Here is an 11,289-nt window from a genome sequence, read left to right as displayed (position 1 = left end):
GTTTATCCCCCAGCGCAATACCGCTACCTGTGTGCGACGACTGCTTCGGGTCATGGAGGGCTATGTTGACGGTCGGCCGGGAGCCGCTGTTCTGTCAACTGATATTGAGAAAGCATTTGACAGCGTCGAATGGCCGTACTTGCTTCGCGTACTGGAGACTTTCGGCCTGGGTGAGCGATATGTGAAATGGACCTCCTTACTCTATGCTGCGGCCATGGCCCGAGTCAAGACCGGGGCCACTATTTCGGCCCCTTACAGGGTAGAACGTGGAACCAGACAGGGCTGCTCCTTATCCCCCCTCCTGTTTGCGTTAGCTATAGAGCCATTGGCAGCTCACGCCCGTCTGGGCCAGGCATATGAGGGCTTACAACTAAGAGGCGACACTCACTATATATCCCTTTACGCCGACGATTGCCTACTGTTTCTGGCTGATGCGGACGCCGCCCTACGCGGGGCTAGACGCCTGCTGTCGGATTTCGGCCACCTTTCGGGACTATGGGTCAATTGGAAGAAGTCATGCCTCTTCCCGCTAGTGCCGGGAGCGGACGACTCCCAACCAGAGGACGAACTGCGGTGGGAATATCACTGCCTCCCGTATCTAGGTACGCGCATATACCGGTCCCAATCTGACCTCTTGGAGGGTAACATCGAGAGAGCGATCCGGAACCTGCGAGGCTGTATGGGGTTCTGGCGGACGCTCCCGCTGGCGGTCGCGGGGCGAGTGGCGTTACTCAAAATGGTGGCGCTGCCCCGCCTCTTATATTTGTTTCGCACTCTGCCAATCTGGATCCCGGCTTCTGTGTTCGCCAGATTGCGATCCTTGATCACCGAGTTCATTTGGGGTGCGGGCAGGAGGCGAGTAGCGCTGACCACACTGATGCGCCCTAGATCGGACGGGGGACTAGCCGCCCCTGACTTCGAATGGTACTATTTAGCGGCCCAGCTGCAATGGCTTACCCAGGAAGTGGCTCTTGAATTCAGAGGCCCGGAAGGGACTGCAGGCGGATTCCTTCCGAGACATGTCATGTCCTTCATTATTCTGGCCCAGAAACTGGACCTTTCCCTACTCTCCAGCGAGGAACGGACGATCCGCAATTGCTGGCTGCGGTGTCATAGACGAGCCGGCGTCGCTCGCCCGTATGCCCCGGAGATCCCACTGGGGATGTGCACTGCCTTCCCGCATGGAGGGGATTGGTCAGCTTTGGCGACCTGGGAGGACCTAGGCCTGCAAATGATTGGTGATCTGTACAAGGAGGGATCGCTGCTGTCATTCCAGGAGCTGTGTGACGTTTACGACCTCCCGAGGGGGGATTACCTGTTGCACGCCTCGCTCGTGGCTAGCATCCAACGCCACTGGAGGAGGGGCCTCTCTGAACCGCCGATGTCTGAGAGTTGTCAGTATGTGGTTATGGCGGCTGGTACTTACAAGGCCGTCACCTGTCTATACCGGAGGCTGTCGTCAGCGACGTTGCAGCCCCTGGACGGCCTGAGAGCCAAATGGGAAACGGATATTGGACGACCGATTCCCGACACGACTTGGCCGCAGCTTTTGCGGCGTGCATGGAAAGGCACGAGGAATGCCAGGTTCCAGATGATCCAATTTTTCTCTCTTCACCGGGCTTACTTGACACCGGTCAAGATTTCGCAGTACTTTGAGGGCGCGTCCTCACTCTGCCCCAGATGTGGAGTGGAGGAGGCGGATTTTGCCCATATGTTCTGGGCTTGTGTGAAGCTGACCGATTACTGGGAGGCGGTGATGGCCTGCCTGAATGCTGTCACGGATCGGAATATTGGAGCAGATATGGGCGTTTGCTTGCTATTGTGGTTCCCTCATACTCCCCGCACTCGCGTCACCAGCAAATTCATTGACTTGGGCCTGATATTGGCCAAACGGGAAATCGCCATGCACTGGAAATCCAGCCAGGGCCCCAACTACTTGCGCTGGCGATCTACACTGGAGAGGTGGGCTAAGGCAGAGGGCGCACTGCAGTTGCAACAGGCCAGGCGGCTAGATAATGACAAGGCACTAGACACAGCCAGAGCATGGGAGGCCCTTGTGGCCGAGCTGCGACTCCCTGAGGGCGACCGGGAGGAGGATAGTGAGGCGCCGACGCCATAGGGGGCTTTAGGGGTGAGGTTCCCTGTTCCGGATACAACACACACCTGCCATAAATGACGACAAAGTTTGTGAGGGTTAAGGCCCCCCACTGGGAAGCATCACTTACCTCCCCCTTCAAATGTCCGGAAGGAGGGCGGGATTGTTGAGCATTAGCTGATGAAAAGAGGACACTGGCACACTGACAAGGGGGGTGGGATCCAGGGAGGGATTGGTTGTGGGTTTGTTTTTATAAATGGTGTGTTTTCAGAAAAGACTCCTATTCTTATACACTTCAATGTGCATGCAAGCAATGGCCGTTGTCTTGAATGTCTTTATCTGAAATGCCAATAAAAATTGTTTTTGCAAAAAAAAATAGGAGGAAATCAGGTTACCGCTCAAGCGCAAAAACATTAAAACCCCTACTCGCACTGACTGAGAGGGGAAGTGTTGATGCGGAGTCCGATGCGATCGGACTGACTAAGAGGTGAAGCGCAAATGCACGCTCTGACCCGCTGATGTAGGGAGAAGCATGGCACAGGAGGTGCACGCTCTCTAGCGGCTGTAAAAGACCACTGCGCACTGGCCCCAAGGCCCATTCAAAGTTGAGGAAATTGACTGAGGAACCCGCGAAAGGAGTGTCGGAGCGTTCCTGCGGTCAACTACCAAATAAACTTTACATTGTAAAAATACAGTTCAGTACAATGAAAAGCAATAATGAGAGAAAATAAAGGACCGAGGTCCCAATACTTATCTTGACGGCTGCTAAAGCAGCGAAGAAAGAGGGGAAAGACAGTTAACAGGAGCATATGAAGGGGACTTGTGTCCCTGATTGGTGTATGAACCTCTTCCTTTTCCTGATGGGTCATGTGAAACAAAGTTGAATAAGGCTGCTACCTATCTTGAATATTAGCATTGTTACAGTGCATTATAATTTGGGCTCTAATCAGTGTAAATTCCCAAATCTACACGTTAGAGACAATTTCGTCAATGCGGAGACAGAATCTTCAATCTTCTCATTGGCACCCTGCTTCCTATAATAAAAATTATAACGGACAGTAGCAACTGTTGAAGAAAAATATTAATCTAGTTCTTCTAAAGCATGAGTAAAAACATCTTCTTCATCACCCGATCTGTTTTTATTTTTGCTAAACAGTTGTAGATGTTGAGTCAACCTGGATCTAAACGAAGGACGATTTTTTCCCCCACTTATGGAGCAAAACTGTTATCATTAAAGGTCGCCAAATATTTCACAAAATATTCTTTCAATTCGTCCCATTTCATTGGAGGGTCACCTTCTGTCATCATGAAAGGTTGGGGCAACAGAAAGTGTAACTGATTAATTGTGGTTAAGAATAACAGAATATCAATATTTATCATTGCTCTTTCAGATTTAAGACTGTTTCAACTCTATTTTGATACCGGAGATGTTCATTTTCTAAAATGGTCTCTTAATACTGGCCAACTTACACAGCACCACTGTGAATCAAACGATTTCGGCTCCTTTCTTGCGGTCACCCGGTGAGGAGCCAAAGTCATACCATGGCAGGGAAAACAAGCTGAAATCCACTGTAAAAAGAAATTTTCCAGCTTGTTTTCTGGGGCTGTTTGCAGACAATGTCCATTAAAAGGAGTGAAAACACTGCAGGACATTGGCCACAGCTTCGATGACCCTGTGCCTCGGGTAAGACGGGGTGAGGGGCAGAGTGCCTCTTCGATAACTCTGGGCACCAAGGCCCACCCTCTCCTCACCCAGTGAAGTAATTTTGTACATTTATTTATTTATGCGTTTTTATAAAGAATGAACTTTACCCGAAGGTGTAAGACCGCTTTACAATAGAACCAGTTACATTACATAAGGACTTCAGAGTACATGAAATACATAAAAGATACGAAATAGATAAACTCTAAACTCCCATAAGAATGGCAGTAAGTATACATACGTCTGTTACAGATATCAGTGGTTAGAGTTACATATATACAAATTGTGAATTCACCCAAGATTATATTTTAAGAAAAGTTGAGGCAATTATGGTTGGACAAGTATATATTACATATTTACAGAGCAAGAACTTCTTGCCATTGCTGAGGTTTTTGCGGTGCTCATTTATTCAGGCCTTCAGGGTGTTGTTGCACTCATGGGCGGTGATAGGGCCTGGAGGGATCCCCGAGCTGGTGGTGGTAGGTGTAGATGGACGAGTGGTGGGGGCGAAGGCGGCATGCTGGGCCTGTTCTTGAACTCGTGCTGGGTGCCAACTGCCAACTATTGGAAGGGGGTAGCTGGGTGCTGTAGTAGGGCATGAAGGCTCCATAGCCGCTGTAAACGGGAGCTTGTAAATGGAGGAAAGGTAGTCATTGTTTCGGTGCTGTGGGAGAGGGACTGGATTAGAGGGAGCAGGCCAGTCTGCTGTGCGCCCCGAAGTGACCCCCTGAACGGAGTAAGTTGAGTTGGCAAGTATGATCTCTTAAAAGTAGCAACAGCAAGTAGTCAAGGCCAGGTGGTGGAAAGGGATTAGAACCAGAGGCGCAACTAGAGCCAAATTTCGGGGGGGGGGGGGGGGAGCGGGCCTAAGAAATTTTTTCGGTGGGGGCTGAACCTTTCATCAGCAGACAGAGTGGAGCTGCAGGGCCTCCAACAAGGGGCGAAACAACAGCAAGTCCTAATTAACATACAAATGGGCTTTTAAAGACCTGTGAAACGTTCGGGCGTGGCTGTGTGCCCGGGATCTGTCTCATCCCGGGCTGCCACACACGACGGGGGGAGGGGGGGGGCTGAAGCCAGGTGAGTCCAATGGGTGTTTCGCGCCTGATTAGAACCCATATATTATGAGGATAGTAATTACACTGTAAGTGCAGTCTCCCGCCGGGTAATATGTCTTAAAACTGCCTAATTTCGATGGCGGGTTGAATTTCCCCCCACGTTCCAAAAAATGCTACGCAGCTCACAATTATCCCCGGTCCCCAAAAAGTAATTTGGTCCCACCGCGCGCGCAAAGTGTCCTGCGATGTGATAATGGGAAGTTCGCCTCCCTGACCAGTCTCTTGTTGCAGATCACTGAAACACAACAGAAACGTTCTGCTAATTGTTCCTCGGCCGTGAAATCTACCGTAGACACTCGTTGCAGGGTTGTAAGTAACCAGCGTAGAAGTTCACCGAACTTCCTTTCACTCGCGGTGGATGTGAGTCAACGACTTGTTCGCGGCACTCGCGAATTAAGTCTTTTTTCTCTGTCTCTGACTCGGTGACGCTTTAGTCACGTGTCAACCCCAAACGAACGATGGTGTTTACTGGGACTCGGCCGGGGTTTTTGACCGGCCGAGAGGTAGGCTACTGACACCCGAGGGTGAGCGGAAGGGAAGAGGATGCTGAGCCGCCTCCAGGAGCTAAAGCGAGAGGAGGAAACGCTCCTCAAGATCAAAGCAGCATTGCACGATCAACTAAATCGCTTAAAGGTGTGTATTTCTTCGACATCCTCCAAGTATGGCACTGAAATAGTATAAACCCTAAACAAGGACCTTTGTAAATTATATGGGCGTGTGGTGAGTAAAAGCAAACTCCCGCAATTGTACCCTTTATTTACCCTGAGAAGTCGCACTACTGTGATGGAGGCACGGATGCAGTTCTCTAAAAAAAAAATCTCTATGCACTTTGTTATTGTCTGGTGACAGTCGGTTCCATATCCTCTGCTTCCAGCCTTGTGCTTTAGGGTCTTCACGATACACCCTCCAGGAGTGAGACGCACTGACTTAGAGGTGAGATAGGTTTGCCATCTTTCTCAGGGAAAAAAAAGTATCTCTATGTTTTGCGCCTTTTGGAAAGACCACGTGCTGATAGAGGAAAAAAAATAAAAATTAAATTTAGTGAATTGCTCAGCATTCTTTTGTACAATGACGAGCACCCCTCTTACTTGCTTTAATCGTTTAGCAATTATTTAGGCAGCTCCCTAGTGATGCATTCATATGTGTTTTTTTTTAGTTTTTAGGTCGAGCATTAGAGACCTTTTGTATATACTTTAGTATATACTTATTATATACTTATATATGTATGTATTTTGTGGGCTCTGGAGATCAGCCCTAGGACTTGTCTGCTCCCGCTTAGGGACTTTTTTTCTGTTCAACTGCCTCTATTTAACTGTCTTGATAGAAAACGACCAGCAGAGATCCTTAAAATACCAGAATTGCTTTCTGCTGAGGGACTTCCTTTTTTTTTTCTTTTTTTTTTTTTCTGGCAACTGTCTATATTTAACTTTCTTGATAGAAAACGACCAGCAGGGGTCAGTAAAATACCAGATTCACTTTAGCATTCTCTAGATTCCAGTCCATAGAAATTGCCTTCCACGAGCGCCTGTAGACAATAATATTTTTTTCAAATCTTGTATTTTCAGTGATATGACCACCGAAAGCCCTGATTTTATATTAACAACAGAGCTTTGGACTATACCATTTCCAGCTGAAAGGCAATATTTCTCTCCATGTGTTCCCATCCTGGCGTGTGAAGCAGTTTGGTGCTTACTTTCCCTCCATGTTAAAGAACAGTGGATGTTTCAGCACCCAGGTTAATGTGCTGCATAGCTAAATACATATGAGGTCCTGAAGGCGAGACTGATTGCTTTGCAAATGCTTGTTTCTTTTAGGTTTACATTTCAAGAGGCAAAACGATTAGATTTCACTGCTTTTCCATTTTTTTTTTACTGGCATGTTCATAAAGTCATAGCCCAGGCCAGTAAACAACAGAATGGCCAGGTAGCAACTTCAAGGTCAGGACGAGTGCTTGCTCAAACCAGGCTGAATCTCACACCTGATGAGGAGGGCTATTAACAGAATTCAAAACGTGACTTTGCTTAGACCTCTACTTTGTGCTGAGCTGCTTCTTGACTGCTGAAGAGGATGCAGGAAGTTATTTGATCACAAATCTCAACCCACCTGCTGCTCCTGAAGTCTAGACCCGTACATGATTAGTTTATTCAGTACAAGTTTTTAATTTGCATTCTGGAGTATGCAATGCTAATGGATCAATAGGACTAATATAAAAATCAACCCAAATAACCTCCTCAAGAATCTAGTCAACAAAAGGAGGGAGGAGATTGACACCTGTCTCTCAATTGAGGAGAATCCTGAAAAAGTCTGTAAAGCTTTTATCACAATCCAGGGCACCCTCAAAGAACTTTTAACAAGACAGTACAAAACAACTACTTTCGTTCAAAATGGGTGGTTTGACTCAAAGTGTACAAAGGCGTTGAATTCCTTAAAGAACTTGCTGCGTCTTGATCCTAAACCATCTCTAGAAGTACGCCAGGCAAGAAAACAATATCACCTAGCCATTAAACAAAGAAAAATGGAATTGAGACAGGAAGCATGGCATAAATTGGTGGAAACATCAAAGTTAGGCGATATGTCAGCTTTTTGGAGATTCATTAATTCCCCTTTGCCATGGGTAACAATGCCAGAAAGGAATCTGGACATGGCAATAGATGGAGACATGTGGGCAGCCCATTTTCAAAACCTTTACACTAAACCTGCATTTTTAAATAACTTTAACCCTGATCCACTTCCTATAATTTTAACTCAGGACATCCCGTCCCAAATCTCTTTCTCTCTAGAGGAGGTGGAATCAGCTATTAAGGAAAGTCCCCCAGGGAAGGCTCCAGGACCAGATGCAATTCCTGTGGATGTGTATAGGGCAGAGTTGGAGTTTTGGGCCCCCCTGTTGACTACCGTACTTAACTCTATAAATACCACAAAGCTCCTGCCAACATGGAGAGAGGCCATAGTAATACCTATCTTTAAGAAAGGAGATAGGAACCTGCCATCGTGCTATAGGCCCATATCCCTCCTTGACACCCTAATGAAAATTGCTGGTCGCATAATCCTCAAAAGACTAACAACCTGGATAGAGGATCAAGACGTACTATCGAAACTACAATACGGCTTCCGGTCAGGCAGAGGTACAATTGAACAGGTCCTTAATTTACATCTAATTAAGACAAAATATATTGACATTAAAAGGAATAGTCTGTATATAACATATATAGATCTTACCTCTGCATTTGACTGTGTCATGCACGACCAATTATGGGACACTTTAACCCAGCTTGGGATGGATCCATCAATCCTTCTTTTCATTAGGGCTCTCTACCAGGAGGCAGGAGCTAGAGTGAGATACGGACTGAGGGGAGAGTGCTCGCCACGTTTTAATATCAATAGAGGGGTTAGACAGGGGTGCATTTTGGCCCCTCTGCTTTTTTCCCTCTATATAAACGCAATTGGCGAGCATCTTAAAACCTTTGAGTGTGACTTCCCCAAAATAGGGGGCCAACCAATTCCAATTCTGCTCTATGCAGATGATGCTGCAATTTTATCACAGACCAGAATGGGCCTACAAAAGGCTGTAACAGCCTTCACGACTTTTATGAAAGACAAGGGCTTAAGAGTGAACATAGCAAAATCGTACACTATGCTATGTAATAAAAGACAAAAAGCCCAATGCCCCATTTATATTGAGGACCAAAAATTGGGGACAGTAGAAGCCTTTACATATCTGGGAATCTGTCTACATAGAAAGCTAGCGTGGAAGGCTGCTATAGAGAAGAGAAAACTGGCCTTTGTAAGAGCGACTGGAGCCCTCCGGGACTTTGCTGCCAAGATAGGGGGCAGACCTGTTAAACAGCTACTGATCATATACAGAGCGAAATGTATATCCACTGCTGTCTACGGGGCTGGCCTGTGGGGCGTGGATAAAAACATTTCATCAATACAAACGTTGGAAAACCAATTTCTAAGGTATCTCCTTGCAGCCTCAAAGGGAACCTCTGTATATAAAATGCACATTGAGCTAGATCTTCCGTATATAACAGACATTATCAAAACGGAACCCCTCCTTCTTTGGCACAAAACTTGGACTACTCATGAAACAGCCTTCAATAGAGAGGTGTTACAAGACATTCTTAAATTGGAAGGGGCTAAACACTTTAAACAAAGTAACTGGCTAAATTATGTGAGAAACTTCTTTTTTGAAATCGGACGCCAAGAGTGGTTCTTAAATCCATCCTTACTAGAAAACATCTCGCGAAAACATCTGAGAAAGATTCTAATGGACCACTTGGAAACAGTCAGATGGAATAAACAAAAAATTTCTGACATGATCCTGGCGTACCAACGTGTGACACCCATTAAGGGGCTTCAATTATACCTATCATTAGACATTCCATGTTACTCAAGGATGTTACTCACGAGATTTAGAATGGGCACCTTTTTTCGTCATGTAACATTCCCAAAACCTAATGATTGGTCACGGATCATTTGTCTTTGCCCCTGTGATCTTAGTTCACAACAGTCAAATATTCATACCATCCTGTTTTGCAAGTACTATGGACCTTTGAGAAAAGCCCTTTTATTACCTTTATTAAAGAGATGGAATATTCGCACATGTAAAACTGCTTTTGACCGTCTAAAGGAACTGGAGGATAAAGAGGTGATAGCCAAAATGGAACAGTTTTTAAAATCAGTGATAAAATTTAGGAAAACTTTGGATTGAGACTGGTGACACTGACCAACGCCTTTCTGTATTTTAAATTGTCCTGTCCAACGTACATGTTTCTTAATTCTCCCAGAAGCTTTTTTACTGGAATTTTAAAGGAATGATTTTTAACTAATTCTTAAATATATATGTATTCTCGTTTTTTAATTATGTATATGAGGTATGCTTATATGATATTTTTTTTGAATATCGAATAAAGCTTATTTTGAACCTTTGAACCTTTGAACCACTGCTTTTCCATTTTTTTTTTACTGGCATGTTCATAAAGTCATAGCCCAGGCCAGTAAACAACAGAATGGCCAGGTAGCAACTTCAAGGTCAGGACGAGTGCTTGCTCAAACCAGGCTGAATCTCACACCTGATGAGGAGGGCTATTAACAGAATTCAAAACGTGACTTTGCTTAGACCTCTACTTTGTGCTGAGCTGCTTCTTGACTGCTGAAGAGGATGCAGGAAGTTATTTGATCACAAATCTCAACCCACCTGCTGCTCCTGAAGTCTAGACCCGTACATGATTAGTTTATTCAGTACAAGTTTTTAATTTGCATTCTGGAGTATGCAATGCTAATGGATCAATAGGACTAATATAAAAAAAAACACATGGACGAGCAACTAAGGCACGGCCTTGTAAACATTAGCACTCTCTGCCCAACCATGTAGCCAGGGCCGGACTGGCTGTTGCGGGCACCGGGCAATCCCTCAGTGCGCCGCAAGTATGGGGGCCGGTTTTGTTACAGGGCCATTTATGCAGCATAGCTGCAAAATCGGCCCTTTACCAAAGTCGTCCAAAAACCGACCCCGGAAAAAGCTTGGTCGCACACCCAACCTCCCCTGAGGGGCCGGCCGAGCACTTTGCCGGGGCCGGTTTTGGTTTCCAGCACTGCATGTAGCAGACATGCATCTCATTTTCCATTTTTTATCTGGTCACATGTGGTTATCAATTCAGTGCCATTATCATTCTGTTTTAACGCGCTTTTGATATTTCTTCACCTATCAAATATATTTGGTTTTTGAAAATCATTTTAACGACGTATAGTAATAGCTTATAGCCCTTTCTACCCCTGTGAAAGCATAACCGTGTTTTATGGCAAGTAGCTAGCTACTCCAGAGCCAAGGTTAGTTCTTCATATTTTATTGGGGTTATGGTTGTGTTTTCAAAATTCATGCTTCTATGTATTTACCCCCTTTTGTGGTGCAATTAACAGTTAGATTTGATTGCTAGTGGGAGATTCAGGGGTATGCTACTTTGTGTGAATGGGCAATGTTGAGAAGGATTAGAGTATTGATGGACTGCAAGCAATCAATTATCAGTTTCTAAAGATAGGAGGTATTATGGGAAATGGATTAAGATGTGAGCAGTTCACAGAAATAAAAATGGAATGAAAATTTAGAGGGCATGCAGTTTTATCAAGTTGAAAGAAGAACAGAGCAACTTTGGATCGGACTCTCATCCTGCAGGTATTGGTTGTAATCCATTTCATAAGCAATGTCTAGCCTACGGTACCTTGGTTTGTCTCTACAGTCAGATTCCTCTTAAAAGTGATTGTTATGGTCTGGTTCCTGGTTGGCAGCGCCTAGAAATAGTTTAGGTGGCAGAATTGCACTTTACCCGTTTCTGAAATGTAACTGCATAAGTATATTTCATTTTCAGGTATTG

At 45.5% G+C, this 11,289-nt stretch overlaps 1 protein-coding gene across 1 annotated transcript in view; it reads left to right on the top strand.

Annotated features, from left to right (window-relative positions):
* Window positions 1–5,346: 5,346 nt before the first annotated feature.
* The window catches only part of SNAPC5 (small nuclear RNA activating complex polypeptide 5), a 130,052-nt gene continuing 124,109 nt past the window's right edge, over window positions 5,347–11,289 (top strand). Inside the window, exon 1 of the mRNA XM_078683035.1 lies at window positions 5,347–5,548. Coding sequence (XP_078539161.1) covers window positions 5,459–5,548 — 90 coding nt within the window. The 5' untranslated portion in view covers window positions 5,347–5,458. The remainder of the gene's footprint in view (window positions 5,549–11,289) is intronic.

The sequence above is a fragment of the Lissotriton helveticus genome, chromosome 3_1, assembly GCF_964261635.1.
Source record: "Lissotriton helveticus chromosome 3_1, aLisHel1.1, whole genome shotgun sequence".
NCBI classification, from domain to species: Eukaryota; Metazoa; Chordata; class Amphibia; order Caudata; family Salamandridae; genus Lissotriton; species Lissotriton helveticus.
The sequence above is the reverse complement of the archived record's forward strand: the minus strand, read 5'-3'. Positions and strand labels throughout refer to the sequence as shown.